This window comes from Mercurialis annua, linkage group LG5, assembly GCF_937616625.2.
Source record: "Mercurialis annua linkage group LG5, ddMerAnnu1.2, whole genome shotgun sequence".
Taxonomy (NCBI): Eukaryota; Viridiplantae; Streptophyta; class Magnoliopsida; order Malpighiales; family Euphorbiaceae; genus Mercurialis; species Mercurialis annua.
In genome coordinates this window covers 2,594,514-2,606,745 of record NC_065574.1, presented here as the reverse complement: position 1 = coordinate 2,606,745, position 12,232 = coordinate 2,594,514, and the positions used below count along the sequence as shown (strand labels likewise).

General features: G+C 32.7%; 1 protein-coding gene across 1 annotated transcript; it reads right to left on the bottom strand.

Moving 5' to 3' along the window:
- Window positions 1-514: 514 nt before the first annotated feature.
- On the bottom strand, window positions 515-11,799 carry LOC126682432 (ABC transporter G family member 29-like). Its single transcript, XM_050378121.1, has 21 exons — window positions 11,217-11,799; window positions 10,329-10,535; window positions 9,711-9,795; window positions 9,405-9,564; window positions 8,880-8,956; window positions 8,712-8,765; window positions 8,230-8,320; window positions 6,283-6,584; window positions 5,130-5,728; window positions 4,726-4,886; window positions 4,411-4,520; window positions 4,173-4,326; window positions 3,929-4,081; window positions 3,649-3,821; window positions 3,234-3,566; window positions 2,668-3,042; window positions 2,448-2,581; window positions 1,991-2,218; window positions 1,717-1,888; window positions 982-1,236; window positions 515-894 (listed from the first exon to the last, which is right to left on the bottom strand). The coding sequence occupies exons 1-21, from the start codon at window positions 11,603-11,605 to the stop codon at window positions 622-624; spliced, it is 4,485 nt and encodes a 1,494-aa protein (XP_050234078.1). The 5' UTR covers window positions 11,606-11,799; the 3' UTR covers window positions 515-621.
- Between the last annotated feature and the right edge of the window lie 433 nt (window positions 11,800-12,232).

Below are 12,232 nucleotides of genomic sequence, written 5' to 3'. Positions count from 1 at the left end.
CACATAAATTACGCGTTTGAAATACAAATATTAAAAAATTTGATCTAACTTAAGAAAATTTGAGATAAAATTGACAAAAAAAATTAAAAATTATTAATTTGACTCCGAAATACAAGTTTAAGAATTGTTTATATGATGGATCTAATTTTATTATGTGTCATTTAGCCCCATAACTTTAGAGCGAATTTTCAATATAGTATCAAAATATTAAATGATTTAATCATCGGACAATTACAATTTCCTGTTTGAAGAGTTAGGTCTAAAGAAGATGGACCAGAAAATGTTAATGATGAAAAAAAATCACTTTGATTCAAATCTAGTTACACTTGGTAAACCTAGTGCAAGCGCTCAACAACATTCTGTTAAAAAATAATGAAATTTAATATATATATCAATTGATTTTGTGAAAAATAATTAAAATCTCATTATTTATCGCATAATCACTGCTCACGGATTTTCTTTAGGTTTTACTCTTATCATTTGATTACTTGCAGAATAAGTTTAAGAACAACAGTTGCACTCAGAAATTTTCTTGAAATTTATTACTAAATTGAACAATCCTTTACATTTACAAATACATCTCTGAAAGCTTAAAACTTTATAGCAGGAAAATAATAATGTTTATCTGGTTTGGAAGTTGAGTGTTTTAATGGCATATGCATAAATAAAAGCAAAGAAGAAGCAGAAGCCGACCAGCACGACAGCGACCGGTCCCATGAAATCTGGATCATACCCGTAATGATCCTGAATATACTCTTTAATCGTAGGATCAACCGAAACTCCAGGAACTTTGATGCGGTCTTCAACGTCATGGTACTGCGACACAATTAGTCCGTACACTGTCCATGCCAATGGACACATCCAGTAGTACCATACCCACCATTTGGGAATTTTCTGAAATTATTAACAAGGTTTCTGTTAGAATATTGCAATTTTAACTAGTTATTATACGATATGTTCGAGAAATTGAAGTATATATACCGGTCGTGGAATGTAAAATCCTGAGAAGAGATTGAAAAGTCCGTAAAATGCTGCTGCGAAAATGGCTGCTACTTGAAGGTCTGGCGTGATGGAAACGGTCATCATTCCGTAGAATGTGAAGTAGAGGAAGGAGAAGAAGGAGACAAAGAAGAACCAGAAAAATTTGGCTGCTGTCCATTCAAAGGCTACTAATGCATACACTATAAGTGTATAATATATTGTCTGAAACAACACATAAGGTATTTCACAAACAACCTGCACAGCATACATGGGTCGAGTCAATTAGACAGATAGTGCAACTTCTTATTTTTTGTTTTTATGGAAAATTGGCCCTAACTAGCCTGACTAGGGTCGGAACTAGACCTGAAGACCGGATTCAACCGAATCTGGCTCTTCTATAAGCAAGTTCAAACCCAGCTCAGTTCCGGTTTAGGCCTATTTTTATCACGTTTGGTCCATACATAAAAATTATATGGACTCGAAGGGGACTTTTCCGATTCTACTAGAAATTTTAAGTGGAACTAAAAGTTCAAAACCATGTCATCAAAACCGGATCTAATGGAGGTTTTAATCGAACTTCGTTTTAAAATTAAGTGTGCAAACCCGCCCAAACTCGACGGGCCTGAATGGATACTCAGGCTGATACACATGTCTAGTCAGAACTCGAGATTGAACAGTTATGGTGATGATTTATGTTGCAATTCAAAGGGTACAAAATATTTAGAGTTGGCTTACCTGTGAAAGGGCATAAGGTAATGCAGAGTACATTCCAGCTGCTCTTTCGCGATAAAACACAGTTCTTTCAATTCCTATTATGGGTTGTACTGTTGAGCAGTTGTTGATACCAATAAATATGACAGCCGAGTACATTGCACCAATGATCGTATTTAGTGCACCTGCAGTGTCCCTGAATTGTATAACATAGACGAAGGACATTGTATTAATTTAGCAATTATAATTCATGACAATTAAAAGAAATGGAAATTCATCAAATTTTGGTTCTAATTACCTTTTAGTTCCAACTTTCCAGAATACAGTCCCCACTAGAAAGGCAGCAATCAAGGTGAAGAAGCTCCTGCCAAGATTATAATCAGGACTTCTCCAGTAACTCCACCATTGTTTCCAAAGGCAATTCTTGAACTGTCCCCATAAATTTTGTGAATATTGCGTCGCAAAATAAAGGTCTCTTGCTCCTGGAGGCGGCAAGGCTAATTCATCCACTAAAGCTTTGTTTCTCCTGCTCGGTTATAAGGATCAATGTCAAAAGTTTAAATAGTTTAACAGAATATTGTATGGAAATGAAAGCGTTGCAACAGATATAAGCGAATAGGTAATTTAAAAAAATATATTATAAATATAAAGTTTGGTAGTTTTAGAAGTCTTTCAAGAAGCAAAAACAAAGCACCAAAATGTATGACTCAACAGGTTCTGTGCAATGCAAAAAAGAAAGTTGTTCTTTGACTTACTGACACAAGGATGATGACTTGTAATATTCTGCAAAGTCTGTTCCAAGCCGGACTTCAGCCGCTACAGAGCTTACTTCTAGCATCCATGTAGATGGATTGTCCTTCTCTGTGATTTTAGGAACTCCAGGAACTTCCTGCATTGTGTGATTAAACAGAGACTTAGATTTTTATAACCTCAAAAATTTCCTAGAAGTTAGAGGTCATATATAATAAAATATACCTCAAAATATTCAACAATTTTTTGTGAATTTTGACCTAATGGCCCTAAATATATAATTTGTCCTCCTCTCTTCATCAGGAGCAACTCATCAAAGGCTTCAAAGATGTCGATACTAGGCTGATGGATTGTGCATACAACAGTTCTACCAGTATCCACAGTGTTTCTCACAGCCCTCATCACAATTGCTGCTGCTCTTGCATCAAGTCCGGAAGTCGGTTCGTCCATGAAAATAATTGAAGGATTAGCAACAAGCTCCACCGCAATTGTCAACCTTTTTCGTTGTTCTGTTGACAGCCCTGTCACTCCAGGCAGCCCAACTATTGCATCTTTAAGATTGTCTAGCTCTACCAATTCCAACACTTGATCAACGAAAGTCTGATAACATTACAGACAAATTCTTATAAGTATTACCTCATACGTTCTGATTCTATCTATGTAACACGGAAGCAGAAATATTAAAACGGAAAATGTTGAATCGAAAAATGCTGGAACGAAAAAAAATGAAACATAAAATGCTGAAATGGAAAATGTTGAATTGGGAAATGATTTGAAAACGAAAGGTTTACCATTTTTTCCTCTTTGCTAACTTGTGCAGGAAGGCGAAGGAATGCAGAGTAGATCAAGGATTCTTTAACTGTGACTTGAGGTGAGTGGAGATCATTCTGTTCACAATATCCTGAAATTCTGGCAAAGGTTTCTTGATTCTTGGGGTATCCTGAAATTCTGATATCGCCTTCAATGTATCCACCAGTTTTTCTTCCAGCTAAAACATCCATCAATGTTGTTTTTCCTGCTCCACTTACTCCCATTAAAGCTGTCAGGATTCCGGGCCTAAATGCACCTGTTACTTCCCTAAGTAATTGAAGCCTGTCTTCTCCAACTCCTTGTTGTTTCATTTCCTGTTGAAAGTAACATTGTAAAATGTGTTTCTGAATGTCTAGGGAAATAGAAAATCAGAGAACAGAAGGAATTGAATCTTACAACAGGCATATCTACAAAATAATTGACATTTTCGAAGGACATTGCCAATGGAGTGAAAGGAAGAGCCATTCCTTTCTTAGGAGGAGCGCCTGTCGCCGCGTCCATAGTACCAGCATTTATAGATCGTCCACTCGGATTTGGAGGGCTGCTCATCCTCTGAATTTCCAATTCTCCTGAGATATTTCAATTTCTTATTCTTGTCAGTAATCTAAATTTACTAAGTAAAATGAGTACTTTAAAGTATAAATAAACTAATCTATTGTATATGTCTATAACTTACGTGTATTATTTCCATCAGCAGCAGTTAATGAGTGGGGCAATGTTTCTTTCTGTGACTTGCTTACTTTTAGTCTTGGTTCGCCATTCAAGTCTTCTTCATCTTCCAATTCCAATGCTGCTTCCTCGGAGATTACTGCTTGCTTTTTTTCAAGAGCTATTACGCATACCAAGCAAGTAGATTAATTTCTACCTTAAAGCAGAGATTGAAACAGTTTGAATTAAAACAAATTGGTAGAATTACTTACGACTCAAGTACATTAGAGCAAAGGTGAAGAGGACGTTGAAAAGAACTGAAAATCCTAGGAGAGCACCGACACCAATCCAATACCAATTCTCATCTCGGAAAATTCCCAAGTCTTGTAGCACTGCTATCCCTAACTTCGTACTATTATCTGAAGCCTGCAACAAACAAATTAAATGTTATCATTTATAAATTAAATCACAAAATGATATCGATGTTGTTAGTTCTATATTGTAACATACCAGTTTGTTCATCCACCTTGGAGCATATATTTCATTAATAGTTAGGGCATTGTAACCATAAGTCATGGGTGAAAGCCAATAAGCCCATTCCCATGCATTTGGAATTTGATCTGTCAGCAATAATGTTAAAGTACCTCTTTAGTATATAGACAAAATGGCAACGAAAGAAAAAGGTTTTGAAGTTTTATACATATAATGCAGAATAATAATCTTTAACAGCCATAGTTTTAGCTGGGTTAGAATTGTGGATCCATAGTACCATAATGTATCAAATCAAAGCTGATTTGGAGATCTACATGAGTTTCCGAGTCATACCTTTAGGTAGAGAGAATCCTGCAAGCAAGAACATAATGAGGAGAACAAGTGCTCCTCCATTATTTGCAATGATCATAGTCCTGCACACTCCAGCAATGAGTCTGAAGACTCCTGAAGCCATTTGTTGAATCAAGAATACTGCCAACAGATGCTTGAAATACCTAAAAAGTCCCATTGGATATTAGTCAGACAACTTCTTTTTAAGCCTATTTTCTATCCCTTAAAAATATATGTTGCTTGGAAACAGAAATACTAAAATGAGAAAGACCAGAAATAAAAACGGTGAAATGATATCTTTATAAGAATAGGTTAGATTTTTGGAGTTTCAGAATATTTTTGCGAATGGAAATGAAACTTGAAACACGGGACTCGAGAAGTTTCTGTGCAATCTGAAAAAAAATTACCTGCTAGCTTCAGGTGCAAATCCAGAAGAGTAATAAGTTATAGACACCCATACGATGGACTCCACGACTGAAATAGGCAATGCTTGCAAGACAGTTGGAAGAGTAAATGTCCAAGTTGGATGGAAAAGAAGGTCCCTTTGCTTGTAAAACACTGGAAGTCTTGCGATTGTCATAGCAACGTCACCATAACCATTAAACATGTTAGTGACCATAGTGAATATAAGTGCACCGACAAATACTGATGCATCTTCTTCGGTCTTTGTATGCATTCTTGGCTTTATGTATACCGTGCATGCTATTAATGCCATAATAATAATCTTGATCGTCTTTGACACAAAAACCAAAGCATTTTTTTTCATCAGCAGCCATTCTTTATCCCAACAAGCTTTGAGCAGATCTTTTCTCGGAATTGAATATTTTGCAAATGCTAGAGCCGCTGGATGGCCTCGAGACTTGTCGAATGGCACTGCTAGCTCATTCTGTAGATGGAACCCGACATGAAAGCTCTTGAACTTTTCTGCAAATTCAGGAACTGATATATATTTGTATGGTTTACTTCTGTCTACCCAGTATTGCTCTTGGTCTTTCTTTGAAGTAACCTGTAGGAATTGCATAACACCAAGTTTAGTAGCATTTCGAAAACAGTTCGGTAGTATATAAAGTAATAAGGGTATGGATGCAGATTTGGAATTTATAACAAAATGGGGTCCAAAATTTGGGTCGGTGACATTTTCGTAAGTCAGCAGTCGGCCCAACTGCTAAATGGACGAATTGTGCATCAAGTGGACCTATTTTGATGGGAAATGAACCAATTATCAATACTCATAAGCAACATACATCATGAGTGAAGCTTATGAATATTGATCGTTACCCATTTTTCATCAAAATAAACCCAGAAAACAGCATAATTTGCATGCTTAGAAATTTGACGAATTAGAATGCCACTAGTCGTAAAAAAAAATTGATTTCTATAATTGTTTAATTGTTTTAATACTATTGCTCGAACAATCAAAAATAAAAATGCATCGCATATAAATATAGCACATTCAAAATTATAAAATAAATTTGAATAATAATATTAGTATATTTAGCAAGTATCACCAATATTGTTGCCGTAAGTCATTTTTGTGACAAAATAAAATGTTTTAGTTACCTCTTGCAAGAAATCGGCAGTTCCCTTTCTTTCGGGGCAACGGAAACCACAAGATTCGAAGAATTCAAGAATGTGGTCTCTTGGACCCTGGTAGACAATTCGACCTTCAGAAAGAAGAATGACATCGTCAAACAAATCAAATGTTTCAGGAGGAGGCTGTAGTAGCGACATCAACACTGTTGCTTCAGTTAAGTGCACAATCTGTTGCAGGCATTTAACTATTTGAAATGTCGTCGAGCTGTCTAAACCCGTTGATATTTCATCCATGAATAGCGTTTTTGTCGGTCCAACAATCATTTCTCCTGTAATCATTAAAATAAATTATATTAAAGATTAATGGTTACTAGCTACTCAAATTGCACTAAAATATCCTAAATTACAAAATGGATATTGTACATATATGATATAGCTACTCGATCAAGCTAAATGTAGGAAATTAATAGGCATGTGCACCAACTCACATCACAAGGCAAAATGAATTTATCTACACACACGTATGCCCAATTGTCATATATACCGTGATCATCAAACCATGTCCGATCCAACATTTTCTCGACCCTTGCCACGATTCATTTGAACCGTGATTAATCTAACATAGAATGTTTACATGTACAGAATTATCCTAGTTGGTGCATACAATTCCACATCAGAAAATCATCCAACACCTAGCAGGAACCGAATCCCCATTCCTCGCGAAGCCATCAATTATCTCAATCCAAGTCACCGGAGTTTTAACCAACATCCTCTCAAATAAACCTGAAGCTGATTTAACATCCCCATTTCTAATAATCCCACCAATCATAGTATTCCATGCTACCAAATTTCTCTCAGGCATAAAATCAAACAGTTTACGTGCATCAATTATGCGCCCACATTTTGCATACATGTTATTCAAATAAGTTTCAATAACTACATCAAAGAACATCCCGTAAAGGTTTGCATGATTGTGAATGGAGTGAGATTTCTCGATGGAAAGAAATGGTAGGGCTTTAGGGAAAATTCATTTGCAAGGGAGAGATTAGAATTTAGGGTTTCCATTACCAAAACTGCGTCGTTTCAATGGTAATTGGGGGAAAAAGTAAGGTGACGCCGTTTTTATATCCTTGATGATATTTATTTTCCGGCTACGATAACAAGTATACAGATCACCATGCCACGTGAGATTAACCACATTCCCAATGTTTCTTATGTATATTTAGTAAATAAGTAATTTTTTTTAATAAATAAGATATATTGATAGGCAATTTACTTTATTTTAAAGAATTTTTTTGTTATATGCACATCATGAATATAATATTAAAATATTCAGTATCTATTTAATTTACATCATTAAATATTCTAAAAATTAAATATTTTAATAATTATATGAATACTATAGGACAAGTGCGTTGAACAATAATTTATAATAAAATAATACTCCTTTCACGATGACCTATTCAATTTTCATTTTTATCTCTTTGATAATTTAAATTATATATCAAATGCAATTCAATATATGGTATATTGAATTTAATATTAATTGAAACTTCACTAATTCATAGAACTAAATAAGATAAATTAAAATTCATCCGTCTCTTGTTAAACGTAACGGAGGTAGTACTTTATTAAATGAAATATAATTAATTAATTTAATTAAGGGTAGTGGACTTGTTTTCAAGGGGGTAGTATCTTTAATTAGCAATTAGTAGGTATTAATGTCTTTTAAGAAAAATAATATAAATAGTTTGATTCTCTATTTTTCTATCATATAATAAGTATAAAGCATATAATAGTAGTATAAAGCATCTTTCCAATAATTGAAATCGAAATAATTGATTAAGATTAAGTTTGCTTCATTTTTTTAATTATTCATTTTGAGCTAAAACCCATCATAAAAATAAAATTAAGAAAAGTAATTGTTAATTGTGAAATAATGTTGAATTTAAAAAAGGCAAATAATTAATTGACCTGTTGTTACTCTCTTCTTCTGACCACCGGATATTCCCCGGAGCATTTCATCTCCGACAATGGTATCTTTACATATATCAAGACCTAACAGCTGTCCAATTCAACAATAATATTATTAAAATCAATCATCTTTAATTAATTAATAGTCCAATTATTGCTTACTCAAATAAAAAAATAAATACCTAATGAATAATTTATACAAATTTACTTTCTCAATAATAAAGTCACGTTGTCACTATCTTCACATGCATATTTTGTTTGCATATACATAATTTAAGGAATAATATTAAAATACTATGTCTTACGTTTTAAAGGATAATCATTTTTAATTTCACATCTTTCCTTCAGTTAAAGGAAAGATCTGAAATTAATCTAAATATTGTTATATTTTATAAAAGTTAATAAATATTTTAAAGAATATACCAACATGAAATAATGCACAATCTTTTTGACAGACATAAAATATTTGTTTAGAAACTTACTTTGAGGGTATAATCTGTAAAAAGATTGTTTTGAGCTCCTTCCAGTGCAGTTGCCTGAAATTACAAACAGTAAAATAATTAACTAAAGAAACATAATTATAATTTATTAACAACTAATAATTGCTATTAGAAATTTGAGCCTTTAAATTAATAATTAACTGAACTTACTTTCATGAAAAAATCCACTTCTTTCTCAGGAAATATTCCTGCTTCCTTTTCTCTCCTTGCAAGTTCACTTAACAAATCTACATAAATTAATTAATTTGGAATTAGTATGTTAATTTGTTTTAATGTAAGAGGATTAATTATCAAATTTTGGGTTAATAAAATATGATTGTTGAACTATTTATCTTTTAAAGAACAGTTATTATCGTTTATTTTTATATTTTAATAACTGAATTTTTATTTTTTCGTCAACAACATGCTACTATAATAATTTAAAAATTATGTTATAGCTATGAAAATTTGCATGGTTATCCAATGTATGCTGTCACATAAATAAAGTTTGGGTCGAATTGTTTTTTTTTTTTTTGATGGAATCGAATTGTTATATTAACCTCTCGTTGATGGAACAAAATTAAAGTTCGGTTATTAAAATAAAGACGGATGATCACCGTTATGTATATAAGATTCATAAACGATTCAGTAACCGTAAAAATATTTAACCCGTTAAATTGTAGACTCAGTAATTACCATATCTGTAGCCAACTCCTTGGCATCTTGCAGAGAAATCTAGGGTTTCTTTGACAGTCATAATTCCAACATGAACATCATTTTGGCTGATATATGCTGATGTTTTTCGAGGCACAAATTCATTCAGCTTATACCCATTATAGGTTATATTTCCACTTACCTGTTTCACATAAATAAAGATTAAATTATGAATAACCATGCTTAACTTTACTACTTTCAGAAAAATAATTGTTTATAAGAAATTAATTTTATATTGTATAGCAAAACAAAATTTTGTGTGTCATACTGCATGTATTATTAACCAACCTTCAGGCTTGGGTCCAATTTTCCAGCCAATGCTAGCAAAAGAGTTGTTTTCCCCGAGGATGGAGGGCCCAATAATAGAGTCATCCTATAAACAATATAATAAAAAGAAAATTAGTTTCAATAATTTTTTTTAATTGTTAACTTATTTTAATCAATTATGGACGAAATTTTAGGTTTTTAGATCAATTAAGAAAAGGATTATACAATATGAATAAATTTAGAGACTGTAATGACTTAATTTTATCCCGAATTCATGTAAAAAAAGAGGATATTGTTCTTAATAAAAAATCAAAAACTGAGAGTATTGTTATTAATTGATATAAAAAGTGAGTTATTTAATTTTGAAATACAAGTTTAGGAAACGATTTAATCTTTTACTCAAAAATAATCTGAATTTATGAAATTTAATTGTGAGTGAGTGACATGCAGCACCACATCTTATTTCAAAATAATTTAATTTATTATTTAACTGAAAACTAAAATTTTAAATTAAACGAAGGTCTAATGGATATGATCATGACATTTACTGTTAAATTATTTTGGAGAATACTTAGACTTTGAGGGAAAAAAGAATATTTAGATTATAATTTGAAAATATGTTGCATCATATGTGTATACCTTGATGGTTTTAAAATGGCCGAAGCATCTTTAATTATAGTAAGCTTTGTTCTCTTGGAATTAATTCCAAACACACCGATGGCGGATTCTACCATATTTCTAGTAGCATTTGCAATGCTAGGAAGAGCTCGGCTCCCGATTTGGCAATCCGCTTCGATCGTTAAATTCTCATATCTCACTTCTACGCTCGGTAGCTGCACTCCAACCCTGCAATTACAATATTTATGTTCGTTGTCAGCCGTGGTAATAAAACTTAATTAATTTTTGATTTAATCAAATTGAAAAATTTATTGCACTATCGATCAAAGATCTATTGCAGCAGTGACGAATGTATAGCAGACTCAAAATTATTATATTGGATCTAGTATAATAATATTACACATTCAATAACAACAATATTTGTTGTTGTAACTTGTAAGTAATTTATATAATGATCTTTTTAAGCTTATTATCATATAAATTCATGAAAAATAGAAGTTTTTACAATCTAATTGCACTTTATAAAAATAATAAATACATATACCAATTATCGTTTCTTAACAAATTGATACACTAGATGAAAATTCGGTAAAAGCCGGAGTTATCCGCTTCATCACGTATAAAAATGCAATAGATGAAATTTCGGTAAAAGTTGATGATGTGGAAGTTGTAGTTGCCCGCGTAATTTACACTTAACGCTTCCAAATCATCAATTTTCACTGGATTTTCCAATCACAAGAAACGGTAGTTGGTATTTACATACCAACTTTTATAAAACGTGAGTAAATTGCAAAAATCGTATAATACCAATAACCTTTTCTTTAGCTATTTGACTAATGATTGCTTAAAACATTAACTAAAAACAAATCCTAGTACGATTAGAAGTTAGAAAAAAGAATAATAAATTACCTGTCAATTCTCTTTCTAAATTTTTTCAAGAACTTCTCATTATCTTCTTCAGCAACTTTAAAAATCTTATTGATAAACATCTCCCTGTCATTAACATCAAGCTTAGCAACATCAACTTCTTTATGCATTCTCATGGCTCCATCATTAACCGTATGAGACTCCATTAAAGTTGTTCTCAACCTATTATAAGTTGGCAACTTCTCAATGGCAGCCCATTTTAGGGCTTCTTCATCTTCTTCGCCTTTTGTGCTACTTCTCCTCGAGTATCGGTTTCCGGCTAAAAATATATCTTCCGCTTTGCTTAAGCTTCTCGTTATCGTTAGGCTCAAGTTCCGGCTCATGTTCCGGCTCGTTCGCTGACTATGAGCCGCACTTCCCGTTCTCTCCATTGTTGCGTATTCACTACACAATGGAAAAACTTGAGAGGACTATGGTGTAACAATATTTTCTTTAGGGAGAAAATGGTATTTTTTTATATGGTTTTTTCTCTAAGAAATGTTGAGGTGTATCCTAATATTTCTCTCTACAAACAGAAAACCCCCTGGCTTATGTTTCTGGAGTGAGGGATGGTAGTGAGACTCTTTTTTGATGTATATATATTTATAGTATATAGTTTTGAATGAGAGGGGGAAGGGCGAGGGTCTAAATTAATTGGCATGTGAATAATTCATGAATAAAATAATTACGGATTATTAATCTGATGAGCTCAGATTTATAGGAGTCTTGATTTGGTCAAATATGTACCACTTTCTTCCCATCTTCTTATTGTCTTGATATTCGTAGAAATGTTTCTAATAAAATCCCTAAAGTTACGGGCTCATAAAAGTTTAATTAATTAAAAAAAAAGTTAAAGTTAATTTTTTTAAAATTATAGACAATCACAAAGTTAAACCAATAAACAACAAACATTAGAAAATTTAATCATCAATTAGTAATGTTATGGCATACACGGGTGTAAATGAATTCAGTTGACCTAAGTTTCGAGGTGTTCATGTTCGGCTTTTTATATAAACGGG